General features: G+C 40.0%; 2 protein-coding genes across 2 annotated transcripts; both read left to right on the top strand.

The window, feature by feature from the left end:
- Positions 1–3,366: 3,366 nt before the first annotated feature.
- c7a (complement component 7a) lies at positions 3,367–13,718 on the top strand. The gene is made up of 18 exons (XM_063897597.1): positions 3,367–3,487; positions 3,688–3,749; positions 3,881–3,959; positions 4,131–4,272; positions 4,360–4,504; positions 4,585–4,721; positions 5,229–5,374; positions 5,488–5,731; positions 6,365–6,478; positions 6,574–6,743; positions 6,838–7,066; positions 7,619–7,790; positions 7,888–7,975; positions 8,154–8,286; positions 8,370–8,558; positions 12,859–12,958; positions 13,060–13,244; positions 13,339–13,718. The coding sequence occupies exons 1-18, from the start codon at positions 3,482–3,484 to the stop codon at positions 13,521–13,523; spliced, it is 2,526 nt and encodes an 841-aa protein (XP_063753667.1). The 5' UTR covers positions 3,367–3,481; the 3' UTR covers positions 13,524–13,718.
- On the top strand, positions 8,577–12,852 carry LOC134873762 (zinc finger MYM-type protein 1-like). Its single transcript, XM_063897598.1, has 3 exons — positions 8,577–10,679; positions 10,784–10,886; positions 11,428–12,852. The coding sequence occupies exons 1-3, from the start codon at positions 9,175–9,177 to the stop codon at positions 11,770–11,772; spliced, it is 1,953 nt and encodes a 650-aa protein (XP_063753668.1). The 5' UTR covers positions 8,577–9,174; the 3' UTR covers positions 11,773–12,852.
- Positions 13,719–14,249: the final 531 nt, after the last annotated feature.

Raw genomic sequence — 14,249 nt, forward strand, 5'->3', positions numbered from 1 at the left:
CCAAGGGAAAGTGAAAACAATGGCACTAATATGCTTTGGATTTGATTGAAACAGTCATTCAATGGAGGAATGAAAAAAATGCAAATGTCATTATTTATTGTGTGGCTAAGAGTGTGTGCATGTTTGTGTCTTTCCGGCTTTCTCTGTCACTCTCTCTCTCACACACACACACACACACACACACACACACACACACACACACACACACACACACACACACACACACACACACACACACACACACACACACACACACACACACACACACACAGATGAGGAGGAGGTAGAAGTGTGGGAGGCAGAGATGGATGATGGCATTCAGGCGGTTTAAACATGGGCAGTAACGAGATGCAAAGCTTTAGAAAAGTTCAGAGTGTGAGGAGGAGGAGGAGTATATTCACCAGCCACTCCGGTGTCTAGTGATGGGGGTTACACGACACAGCAGGTGGCTCTGCTGAGAAGCATCACGAAAAAATACAATTGTTCAGTTCGAGACATAAAAAGCAACATAACAGGCTGGGACACAGAACATTTTAAAAAGTCAACACAGTTAGAGTCATTATCAGGGGCTGAGGGGAAACTGGGAATTGTAATTATTCTTTTTGTCAGTACGTTATTAACAGACAATGGACAAAGTGAGGCTGCAGGCAACACTCACAGCAAGGGGACGGAGAAAGAGTCAAGTTGATGTTATGATTGTGTATTTCTGTCTGAAAGGACTAACGATAAGAACTGACTGTGAGTTGTTTACTACCGTGTTCCTCACATATCATCACCGCTTTGTGTAACCCATACACTTATAGAGTAAGGCTTAACTTGGCACTTTTTCTGGCTTGTGACGCATCTTTTGACCCCTTGTCACAGGCTTAATATCTATATATTGCTTCATATTGCCACTTTTACTACAGAAAGACTCATAAACAGTCTAAGTCAAAGCTTTGTTGAAAAATATTTGTTGAGTTTTATATTTCCCTAATATATAGATTCAACCTGTAAAGGAACATTTAATCTTTCAGTTTTCACAAAACAGTGACACGACTATGGTGTGCTTCTGAAATGTTTTCATTTTAATAATTATTAGGCACCTGAGGAAGTAGAAATCAGATGTTCAAATCAACACAAAGATGAAAGAAATTTCAGTAACAAATTAAACAGAAATTATGTTCTAGAGTCTTTTTGTGAAAGTTGTTTAAATAGTGATACAATGTGGGCTTTGTTTCTATGCTTGCACCACCTATTTATAGCTTTATTTCATATTCAGTAACTAGTAGCAGCTTCACAAAATCTTACATTTTACTGCTTTTATAAAAAGAAATAAATTGACATTGAGCAGAATTGGGTTCAGGGTATTGGTTCAGCCCTCCAACGCAGTCCCAGATTCTCAGGAGGCCCACCCCTGTTCTAGACCCATATGTTAGGAAATAGTTTAATTACCATAAACTTAAGAAGTTGTGGTAGATTTGGTCGAAGGCTGTCTGGTTTGCAGTTTTAGCAGTTCTCTGTTCAGAAGCTCTCAAGGTAAAGTTTTGTTTTAAACAATACTTTACGTTGACTCACAGAAACAGACCAGAAACATGGGTATGAAGTGCAACAAAGATCCCCAGGCAAATCAAACCGCAGTGTTATGCAGAGTTGCATACTGTGATGATAAACATTATAACCACAAGGCTATCGGGACAATCAAAAGTTGAAATTTTATATATATACTGTATATAAAATGTTTAGTCTGGAGGAGAGTAAGCACAGAAACTCCACATTCATTGACCATGTCTGTCTCTGTCACAAACTCACAGCCTGACTTCTCTGGCAGACCGACCTTCCCGGGCAGATGGGCGGTCAGAGATGCCTTCTGAACATCATGAGAGCCACAGAAGCGGCACTAATGGAGGGCATGGTCTGGTGGCCTATTGTCTGAGCCAACTGTTATTCTAGCCTGAGGTGCTGGGACTCGGCTCGCTGCTGTACAGTTGCCGAGTCATTCAGCATAGGCTGGTGATTTTACAAGCACAGGAAATCTTTTTTGTAGTCATTATCAGAGTCTATAATGCACAGAATATGCACGCACTTTAGATTGACTAGAATTGGTCTTATGGCCTGAAGTAACACTGTACCCAAAGACAATTTTTTCTCCCATTTGTATATTTTTCTGCAGTAATAAGATCCCTTTTCCAAAACATATTATGTATTAGTACCTAGAGAAACAAAGCAAGTTATTAATGTATTCAAGTCAGCATAAAATGAAATATTTGTAGGATACAATAATTGATTCTGCTGTATATTTTTAGGTAGACGGCTCGTTTTTTCACTTGCTCATCCAAGATGGCAGTTGAAAATGCTATGCAATTTTTTGCTCTAAAATTGCTGTACCTGGAAAATAGCTCTCAAAATAAGAGGCTTACCTTTAGGAGCATCACTTTTCTGTAAATGTAGGGCTGGGATTGGGGCACACGCTGTTTGAGCTCTGTATTTCTTTGTATTGTATGCCTCTGCTATATATTTAGAAGAAGAAACTTCATTGCAACTGTAGTCAAAGTAACCTGTTCTATCATTCACATCTCATATGAAATGGAATGCATTTGACACCCTCAATTTGAGGGCAGAACAAATGTAGTCTTGCTTATTTCTATAAATGATATGATGCAAGAATCCTCACTAACTAGGCCTCCAGAAAAACTTAATCTAAACCCATACACTCTTCTGTCTTTATGTGATGGCAAATACACATCCATAATTAGGCAGAGATGTGGATTTCACATATAAATATCTTCAACATGTTATTTTAAATAGCAAAGAATCAAGTTGATTGCATGTGAAGTCTCCCTGCAGACTCAAGTCTGATTGTTATGGACATCATCATCCAGACACTATTCATTGTCTCCCTCAACATTTGCACAATGATCAACATTATAATGGAACCAAATCTAAGGGGTCAGCTTTGTAAACGATCCCATAAGGTCCTTAACTATATGCATGTTTCTTTAGAAATATCATGTATTTACTTACAAATTTGCTCAGCCTTGAATCACATTTCAGCCATGGAGAGGAAATGGTTCTCTATTGCCCTCCAGTGTTTACGCAACAATGTCCCATCTCAATTATAATATATTGTATTTTAGTTTAGTTTTTTTGTCTCTGTCAAAGTTGTGGTTCATGCCTTCTTTCGCTAACATTCAAACCACTTTGCTGCATGTTTGTTTAAAACAGGCTATATGAACAAGTTCAGTTAAGTCAATAAGTCCAATAATAAGTGTTGTAGTCAGAAAAAGAACAACAGACAGAGTTTTTCACCCCAAGAGAAAACTGGTTTAGGTTTCACAATGAGCTTTTTGGCAGGCGAAGCCAAAGCAAAACAACCAACCCCCAACCCCGACACAGACACCCCTCACATACACAGAATGTTCTCCAAGAGTTTGACTCCATAACAAGAACAACACCAACCAGCCTCCTATTTCAAGACTCTTCTGTTTGCTGCTATTCACCCATGAAGGCAAGTATTTTACATTCAATAATGGGGAAATTACAAACACATGTTCCACATTTCTGCAAAACCTCTGACAGATTTTTGAGTTGTAGTATTTTCACATCTATTATATTCAGATTACTACTGCAACTTTTTTCCCCCAACAACTTCTCTTGTCTTTGTTTCTTATTCTGTCTTCTCTCTTGTTCTCTTCTTCTTTTCTTCAGATAATTACTCAACTTCTTTTTGCAGCCTTGCCATGGCTGCTATTCCAGCTCATTTCAAAGGGGTGAATCTGTTTTTGCTTTACTGTTTCAACATCAATAACAAAATATAAAAATAATGCAATGATCATTGGTTTTCCCTACATGTTGTTTTGTTTAATTCATAGACATTTTTTACAAACATGTTATTCCTTAGGTTTTGTCACCAGAGAGTTCATTGCCAGTGGGGTCCTTATGGTGACTGGTCAGAGTGCGATGGCTGCACCAAATTACAGGTTAAAGGATGAATCTATAGTATTGACTTGTGCACTTCTCTGTTTGATAATTACCATAAGAAGATCAAATGTCACTTTATATAGAATTTGGGTAAAATACAAATTTTACCAACACAACTTCGAGTATATTTTGTATCTTTTGAATCTTGTTAACATTGTGGTATGTCTCAGACAAGGAGTCGAGCTATGGCTGTACATGCTCAGTTTGGAGGGAACCCATGTGACGGGGAGCGCAGCGAGACCAGAGCCTGTGAAACCACGCAAGGCTGCCCTCTAGAGGAGGGATGTGGAGACAGATTTCGCTGTCGTTCAGGTTTGACAGTTAAACTCTGTTCACTGCTATAAGTTTACAGAATAAAATAACAATCACTGGGCTGTCGGTCTGTCTTCTGACTCACAGGGAAGTGTATAAACCGGGCTCTGGTATGTAACGGAGATCAGGACTGTGAGGAAGATGGACACGATGAACAGGTCTGCGACATTGAAAGATACATAACATGTGGGACGTCTGTTCTTCCGCCTAACATCAAACTCATAGGACTCGGGTAAGTGAAACCTTGTTTGAACACACTCACACGAGCAGGTACGATGTGCTGTGCAATGGAGACTTTCATTTCTTCTGCAGGTTTGATGTGGTGACAGGGAAGCGGAGGGGCAGTGTCATAAACACAGTGAGCTTTGGGGGACAGTGTCGCAAGATCTACAGCGAAGTTCATAATGTTTTGTACAGACTGCCCCTAAGTACCATCCACTACAGCTTTTTGGTAAGTCACTCTGAAAACACATAGTGGCAATTATTATCGTAAAGGGGCCCTGTGGGGATGTTCATGTATTCTTCTTTGTTAACAATCAACAATATTATACATGATGTTCGAAACTGTAACTTTGCCGCCTATTCCTTCTGATGTTTGCATCAGTTCTGAGTATTGCAACATTTTCTTCTTTTTTTTTGGCAAACATCTCTGTTAAAGTTAAGGATAGATTGTGGCTTTGTTTGAAACAGTTCTATCAAGGACTTGAGAATCTTTCACAGAGCTTTATCTCTGGTGTCAGAGTCATTATGTTAGTTGACCTAGTCAGCTACCATGGAGCCATGTCCTTTTGTGAATGATGGAAAACTAGTGGTAAAATAATAACTTTGCAACAGAACTTGTGGTCAAAATCTCCACAGGGTACCTTTAAATATCCAACAACTAATTTGTGTGAAAAATACAGAACATTTATTTATTTAAAACGTTAAATTAACATTGTGAAACCTCTGCTGTTGTCTGGTTAAAGCTCAAAATGACTTCAATGATGAGATGTTCACCAGTAAATGGCACTATGCAAAGGACATTGTCAATAGAGAGACAGTGACCGGGACAACGACAGGATTTAACAACTATGACTTTCATGAGACACATGACAAGGCTCAGGTGTGTACAGACCTGCATATCGTCACTGTATCTTTGACCATTATCACAACGTATTAGATTGGTATAGGCAAAACAAATGAAATGCTTTCTCATAGATCCTTTGCCCATTCTAGGTGCAAAGGCTTTTGGTTTTAAAGAGTGACATAGAGGTGGCTCAGTTCCAGAGTAACTCCCCTCAGTATATCCCATTATCTGAGGAGTTCTGGAAGACACTGGTTAAACTCCCATCAGTCTACGACTACGCTGCCTACAGGAAGGTTTTGGAGAGGTTTGGAACACACTACCTGTCTGCAGGAAGCCTCGGAGGCTCCTTCAAGGTCATCGCAAAGATTGATGAAGAAACTGAAAAACGGATGGGTGAATATTCATTAATCATCAGCGGCTTCTTGGCAGGCCTAAATTAAAGAATAGTGAATCTCCAGGAACCAGACAGCATCAGCTTGTCATTTTTTTATAAATATTCATGATGGAATATGTAGGGAACAAAGTACCTTTTACGTAACATGCTGGTGTTCACATTCAGATTTCTTCTGATGATGGCTGGTTTGCTTTTCAACATTAATGAAAGTATTATGTTTGAATTTAACAGTACAAAGTAAGAACTATCTCTCGTTGGGTCCGTCGTGCACAACATTTTAATATATATTCTATAATGTATTTCTTTATATCTATTTTTTTAAGAGTTACATAACATATTTCATTTGAAAATGTGAAAGCCAAATCCTTTTTATCCCTGAAATGTCATGTTATCTCATTATGCTTCCTCATTTAGAATGGAAATGCCATTATTTTTTAACGCAATTTAACATACAATAGTCACAAAGGATTTCCAAATTCACATTTCCTTTTTGACGTTCAGTGGGTTCATTTAACTGCGAAAACTGTAGTTGGATGCAACACTCAGTAGTATTAATAAGTCATCTATTCATAGTGTGGATCAGACACTGACTTTGAATTGTCTTTTACCTTTGAATTACCTTTGTCTTCAAGTCAGCCAAAGCTCTCATTTTGATGAATGTGCAAGGACCAAACGCTGGGTTCTTATATTCCCCATTACCCATGTGGACTGCAAGAGGGGCCAAACTCATAGTACTTCAAAACCTGGTGAGCTTTTGATGTTCCTACAACAAACATAAAAGCATATGAAAGAACTTCCCATTCTGAATCTTTCTGTCATTCTTAACATCTGCAATTTTCAGTCGACATTGCAAGGAGTTCAAACTTCCAAAAAGTGAATGTGCAGGGAGGAGGCATCCAACAAATTGCCGCCCTTCAGGGCATGCAGCTCTCTGATCCTGACAGGAACTGGGAAATGTACTCAAACTGGGCTGAATCTGTCCGTTCATTTCCACAGTTTACAAAACAAATGGTGAGGAAAAGTAAAATTAATGTAATGTTGAATTTAATTCTGTTTATTTTAGTGTGTCGAATAATACAACCCTACGTCCCTCTGGTTTTGGTAGCTGCGGCCCCTGTCAGAGCTGGTGAAGGAGGTTCAGTGTGCGGGGGTGAAGAGGCTGTACCTTCGCAGGGCCATAGAGCAGTACCTCAGTGAAAGCAACACCTGCCATTGTCAGCCCTGCAGAAACAATGGCATGGTTGTCATGGATGGAGATGAGTGCAAATGCATCTGTAAGCCTGGCACATCAGGAGTGGCCTGTGAGCAGGGAACTGAAGCGGAGGGTCAGCAAGGTAGGTGTTACATTTCAGACACATACTTTACTCCTGCTGTCACTTTAGTCTTGGATGAGTTGGTTAGGTATGTTAGAAAGGGAGTCACTCTTCATAGGATAGTATCACACTGTAATATTTGTGAATTGCATTGAATGACTCTATTGTCATTGTACGGGTACAACAAAATTAAAAAAGCAATGCTGTCAGTGCATATCTATATATCAACAGACAAGAAAATAATACATTAAAACAATTACATACATACATACATACATACATACATACATACATACATACATACATACATACATACATACATACATACATACATACATACATACATACATACATACATACATACATACATACATACATACATACATACATACATACATACATACATACATACATACATACATACATACAGTACAGTACATACATATCCAAATGATGAAGGCAGTAAACATATTAGTGTTCAATAGTCAAATGTGCATGTCAGAGTTGATCACATAATAAATAATAAAATAAATAAATACAGAAATTAATATGTGTTCTGTTTCTACCTGTTAGGGGTGATTGACGGCAATTGGGCCTGCTGGTCTGCCTGGTCATCGTGCTCTGGGGTCAAAAGGTCAAGAAGTCGCTCCTGCTCTAATCCTGCTCCTCAGAACGGCGGACAACAATGTATCGGAGAACCCAATGAGACTTCCGACTGTGAAGACCAAGACATGCAATACTTAAAGTCAGAGCATCAACATCTAATTTCAATAAAATGTGGTTTCTTATTTATTTGTTATCATTTTGCATTAATAAATCATCCTATTAACTGTTTTTCACAGAACTATGGAGCCTCAGTGCTTCGACCTAACTCTCCCAGCAAGCCAGATATGTGGAACACCGCCTGTTCTGATCAATGGCTATATCCTGGTAAATATTAAGCTAAACTTGAACTTACTCTACTTTGTTGAACAAACTATTTTTTACGTTTAATATTTTGCATTGGTTATATTTAGTTTGAGTCCGTAATTTATTTTCTTTTTCAAGAGATTTCAGTACAAAAATCGGACTTGAAACATCACCTTTTTGTAACCCAAATGTTCCACAGGTGCCTAAGGACATCTACCTTGTGGGTAGTAAGGTTGACTACACCTGCACTGACGGTTTTTATCTTGTTGGTCATAGCACCATTGAATGCACTGATGGTCAAACCTGGTCTGCGAGGCCTGGACTGTGTACAAGTGAGCAAACATAACAAGTGTCCAACATTATGATCACAATCTATTACAATTTTACTTTATTACAATTCTAAACTTTCCCCCAGATGCAATGTGCACCACAGAGTCCCTTGCTGATGACGTCATGACCTCTCCTCAACAAGAGGCCTACGGCATTGGGGAGTCAGTCACTTTGTCTTGTCCAGAAGGCAGACAGCTAATAGGAGAAGCAACTCTTATGTGTGACCCCAGTCTGCATTTTTCACCAGACCCAGCAGACATCAAATGCAGTCCAGGTACACATTTAATTTAAGTTTCATAAAAATAGCCTATTGACAGCGTGGAACTGAGGTCTAAAACAACATGACTGCAGTTTAATCTGTGCTAACACAGTGAAATTAGTTGTAAGTTGGATATTTGATAGATACTTATCAGTGGCGGTGCGTCAATAGTGGGCGCTTGGGCGCCGCCCACCCTGACTTTTTGAGTTAAAAAACGTTATATATACAACATAATTGAAATAAGAAATGTACCGTGTTTATGGGTTAAATGTGTATGGGAGACCACTGTCAAGAACCGCTAAAATGTGTCCGGACATAATATATTGCCATTCGCCTTTTCTGAGAATAGGCAGGTCGGCTACCGTCCGTGGGCGCCGATAACATGGGAGTCTATAGGAGAGCTTATACTTTTCTCAGTCATTTTAGCAAGGATAGCTTTTCATTGGGGGATGAAACTTAGATCTGTGGGCGCTAATCTTTGCGCCCACAGCCAATGGCATTGTTTCTTAGTTCAATGTGACTTTCTTAGATACGCGATTGGACTATTTCGGCGAATCAGCATCGTTATCATTCCCTAACCACAAGCGTAAAGAGCAGCACCGTAGCTAGCTGAAACTTAGATTGAGTGAATATGGCGACATCGATGGCTGAGAACTCCGTGCAAGCTCTACTTAAAACACCGTTTCATCGACTATCAGATGTCGAAAAGAAGAAATTGAAAGACTTGGGACCCGAGCGTCCGGATTTAAACATTCAACAGACGACCACTGATCGCGGGAGAACCTACACTCGGACTTTCTCCTCAAACTTGTATGCTAAGCGGAATTGGTTAGCTGGTTGTACAGTGAGCAATGCCTTTTTTTGTTTCCCTTGTCTGTTATTTCAAAGTCCTGGGACTGAAACACTTTGGACTACAACCGGGATGAAGGATCTAAAGCACTTCACACAAAAATGTAAGAAGCACGAATGTGGCCGCAGCCACCTAACCAACTGTCTTAAGCTAAACCTCTTTGGAAGACTGAGCATTGCCGAGCAGCTGGATGAAGGATACCGAATTGGCATTCGGAAACATAATGAAGAGGTGAGAAAAAACCGACACATCCTCTCCAGAATAATAGACTGTGTGAAGTTCTGTGGTGCCTTTGAGTTGGCCCTTCGTGGCCATGACGAGAGCGAAAACTCGGAGAACCCAGGGATTTTTCGTGGCTTGGTGGACGTCGTTGCATCACTGGACGGTGTACTGAAAGAGCATCTGGAGAGCGCAACTGTCTTTAAGGGAACATCCAAAACAGTCCAGAATGAACTTCTTGACTGTATGCTGTCTGTTGTGAGGGAAAAGATCATCAGTGAAGTTCAAAGCAGCGATTTTCTATCGATCCAAGCAGATGAAACCACGGACATTAGCACACAAGCCCAACTTGTGCTTGTGCTTTGCTACATCAACGATAAGAATCTGGTGGAAAGATTCTTTGAGTTCATCCCTCTGCAGTCGGCTACAGCAGAGACCATTGCCGATGCTTTAAAAGAACGCCTTGCTGCCATCCTCCCAGGTGAGCAGAAAAGTAAACTCATCTGCCAGGCATATGACGGTGCTAGTGTAATGAGGGGTGCCACTTCAGGAGTTCAGAAGAGAATCCGGGATGACTACCCAACAGCCCACTATATCCACTGCTATGCCCATCAGCTCAATCTTATCATGCAACAGGCTACCTCCCACGTAGTCAAAGTCAAAAACTTTTTTTCCGACCTGGGTGGATTTTCTGCGTTTTTTTCAAGATCCCCCAAGCGGACCAGTGTGCTTGATGAGGTAGTGGCCCATAGACTACCAACAGCCAGCACTGTGAGATGGAACTTTCACAGCCGTGCCGTCAATACTGTGTTTGAGCAAAGAGAACACCTCGTTGAATGCTTTGAAAGAATTCGAGCATCAGGTGGCTTTGATGACAAGACCAGCCAAGAAGCAGGAGGCTACATCAGGCTACTGGAGGATCCTCAGTTCAACTTCTTCCTGCAACTGTTTCATAAAATAATGCCACACGTGGACGTCCTCTATGCCAAGCTCCAGAAGAGAGACATAGATTCAGTCCATATAGAAAGATGCATCCAGCAGTTCCAAGAGGACATACAAAAAATCAGGTAATCTCATTGTTATTCTGTAAGCGTAGTCAGTGCATTCTTTCACTTGTACCATAGTTATAAGATAAACATGATTTGTAAATTATTGTTATTTTTATTTACAGAGATTCTCTCCATGCAATGGTGGTGGAGCAAAGCAGTGGCTCTCAGCAGCCGAGGAAGCGCCGGGCTGTGTCGGAAGATGAGCTTAGAAGGATTGCTGCTGAGGTGAGTGTCAAAATCAGCAGATGCCTGTGTTACAGTTAAATCCATGCAAATAGGTTTGATATACAGTATATTTGAGTTAATAACATGGCTGGAGTTCAATATTTAGAGACTGAAATACTGAGTTCTTTGGTGGTAGGGGGTGTGCTTGACCATAGGGGTATGGCCATACAAATGTTAATGTCATGGCTTCAGACATAGGCCAACCATCAGGGTCTGATTGCTCTGGCACCTAGACCAACAAAAGCCAGGAACCAAATCTGATAGCTCTGGTTCTTAGACACACAAAAGCAAAGAACCAAGTCTGATAGGTTTAAACATAAACAAAAGGCTAAGCTTGATTGCTCTGACCTGGTGCTATGCAAACTAAGAGTGTGGGTCTATTTGAGATGTAGTTTGGTGTGTAAGATTATGGTCTGATTTAAATAAATCATCTAAACTTAACCCAGACTAAGACTTGGCTTTAAGTGATCTGATATAGATATTTCCCACAACTTATCTGTCTCTCCTCTCTCTCTCTCTCTCTCTATATATTTATCTGTAGGTATGTGACACCATACTTGGACACACCAAGGAACGCTTTGCCTTCAAAGACCACCTCATCAGTGCCACCTTACTGCAGGGCAACCAGTTTGAATGCTACCTCAAGGTATTCCCTGAAGTTGCTTTGGCCACCACATTGAAGGCCTATCCAATTCTGGATGGAGGCAAGCTGAAGACAGAGCTTGGCCTCATCTATGGCACAGACGAATTCAGACCCTGCCGTAGTGCTGTGGATCTTTTCCAGTTGTTCATGGAAAACAATCTATCTGAGGTATTTTCAGAGACAGTTACACTGCTGAAAATCATGATCACAACTCCCATGACCAGAGGTGTTTTTCAACTCTGAAAAGGATTAAAACCTTCCTCAGGAACACCATGAGTCAGGAGAGACTGAATGCCTTAGCCATGCTCTCAATGGAAAAAAGGCTGGTCACAGACATGATTGACTTTAACCAGAGAGTTATTGAGGAATTTGCCAGCTTGAAAGAGAGGAGGGCTAAATTTCTTTACAAGTAGTGGGGCCTACTCTGGCACATAAATGTCAAATGTGATGAATATGTGTCTGAATACTAATCTAAACCTAGTTCCAATGTTTGTAATGAGCAGTGTGTTTTTGTTTAATAAATCTTTGTTTTTCAATATATTCTACTGAATCTCTTTTGTGGGTTATTTTCTCATTGCGGAGTGCTATTTAAACCGTGCCGCCCAACTGCGCCCCCCCAAAAAAAATGTTCACCAGCCGCCACTGACTTAGATGACTGTTAGCTCACATCCAAGCCCCTCGCTCTAAAAACCACAGGGTTGGACAAAGGGTCCATCAATAAATTACCATTTCAACTACACAAAATCAGGTTTAATTTCATTATCTCCATGCTAACTTGTACATATTTTTGAAAATCATGCAAGTTATCATGAAGTTGGACTAAAATAAACAAATCTAGGTGTCCTACTAAAAAGTACATTTATCAGTACACTGTTGCCCATAAAGTTGGAATACAATATTTTTTACCTCTTCTCATGAAATGATTATTTGTGTGAATAGGAATAAAATGAGGGATGTGTCCAAAAACTAAATGATTCCAACTTGATGGGCAACCGTTCAGTTATATAAAAAAAGAAGAAGCACTAAAATCTAATAATAAGAGATAATAAGAGATGTGCCTTATTCAGTGTAATAATAATATTTGGTATCGATTTAAAGCTATGAATTAAAGTCAATGGGTCATGACATGAAAGCTTTTGTAAAATCTGAAATGATTTTCAGGCTGCTGTGTCCAGAATGTCTGTTGAATATTCAACCTAAAACTAACTTCCTCATGGTATCCTATTTTTAATTAATTCTTAACTGTTCCATATACTGTACTTCAATCACTGCATGCATGTAAAAGCTACTCAGTTACCAATGTAAAAGAGTGTATGATGAATCCCACAGTCATTGCGCCTCAAACACGCAGCTCTTCTTCGCTCGTATGTCAACCATGGGAGAAATCGTCCAGAGGAAAATGTGTTTGCAAAATGCCTTTTGAATGCAGGTATGTATACTCAAACAACCATAACTATGGCCATGAGAACTTTACAAGTTGGACCAATTTGATTTATTGTCTTATGGTTTGTATTTGATGATTGTCACCAGTTCATCTCTGGAGGTGTGTGTCACTACCTCTGTGGGTAGAAGCCCAATCCTTCTGAATGTGTGCAAAATGCATGCACTGCAATGTTTGGGGAAGAACCAGACGATAGCAGATGAAAGCACCTGCCAGTGGCCGGAGCGCATCACAACAGGCTGCACCAAATGTCACATGTGGGAGACCTGTGATGGTGGGGACATCTCAAAGTCATACAATCCATGATGATGCAGAGTATTTGCAATGTGTAGGCATTGATCTTATCCATCTTCACAACTTGCTTTCAGATCAAACCAATGAGTGTCGCTGTAAGGACTCTGCAGATTGCCTAACCCCGGGCTCAAATGTCTGTGTTCAAGTTGGAGAGGATGCGAGTACAGCCTCTCAGACCATGAGCGAGTGTGAAGCAGGACTGAGCCGATGTAAAGGAGAAAAGGTTAAGGTTGTCAGTATCCTGCCTTGTGATGCCTAACAATGCAAGAAGAGTGCCTGACCTTATGACCTTATATTGCCCCCTTTGTTTACACATGAATCCTCTATAACAAATTCCTATATATTTTTCCAGTAGATTAGTATTGTATGAACACATGTTAAAGCACACAGTTATGCATGTATACAGCTATACTGTAAAACTATTTAAAGGAAATAAATAAATAGCAAAACACCAGCCATGTTGTATATTTTCATTTATGTATGTAATGTATATTGACAAACAGAGATATGTCTATAAGTATTTCAGAGAAATGTGTTGACATCTGTAAAATACTGTTTGAGTTGCATACACAATACAATTAGGTTTTGTAGAGTAACAATGAGTTTTGTAACCTCAAGATAATTGAAGTTGCCTGAGTTGATCTATTTAAGAAATGTATTTTTGAAAAGTATTGTGCTTACTTAACCAGACAAGACTCAGCGTGACATCAAACCCCTGCTGAAAATGTGTTTTGGCCGAACGCTAGCTGGCATCTGATGGTGTGAGTGCATGTGTCATATATTTACAGTCCATGGTCTCAACCTGCATGTGTTTCACCAGCTCCTTGATGTCTTTTTATCACACAAACATGCTTTTTGTCAGCAGATGTGACCCTCAGTAACTCCCTGTACAGAAAGGTGATATGAAGGTGTTGAAAAATGCTCGAGAGGGAGCACACATGGTCTACTGTTAAATGGATGCAACTGAAATACAGGGTTTATCTGA

Source organism: Eleginops maclovinus, chromosome 12 (assembly GCF_036324505.1).
Source record: "Eleginops maclovinus isolate JMC-PN-2008 ecotype Puerto Natales chromosome 12, JC_Emac_rtc_rv5, whole genome shotgun sequence".
In the NCBI taxonomy this organism is placed as follows: Eukaryota; Metazoa; Chordata; class Actinopteri; order Perciformes; family Eleginopidae; genus Eleginops; species Eleginops maclovinus.

Excerpts from the sequence above, each read along its gene's own strand:
- LOC134873762 (XM_063897598.1), top strand. The coding sequence starts at position 9,175 with ATGGCGACATCGATGGCTGAGAACTCCGTGCAAGCTCTACTTAAAACA. Across the intron at positions 10,680-10,783 it reads GAGGACATACAAAAAATCAG|AGATTCTCTCCATGCAATGG; the intron begins GTAATCTCATTG and ends TTTTATTTACAG. Across the intron at positions 10,887-11,427 it reads TTAGAAGGATTGCTGCTGAG|GTATGTGACACCATACTTGG; the intron begins GTGAGTGTCAAA and ends ATTTATCTGTAG.
- c7a (XM_063897597.1), top strand. Across the intron at positions 7,791-7,887 it reads CAAGACATGCAATACTTAAA|AACTATGGAGCCTCAGTGCT; the intron begins GTCAGAGCATCA and ends TGTTTTTCACAG. Across the intron at positions 8,287-8,369 it reads GAGGCCTGGACTGTGTACAA|ATGCAATGTGCACCACAGAG; the intron begins GTGAGCAAACAT and ends ACTTTCCCCCAG.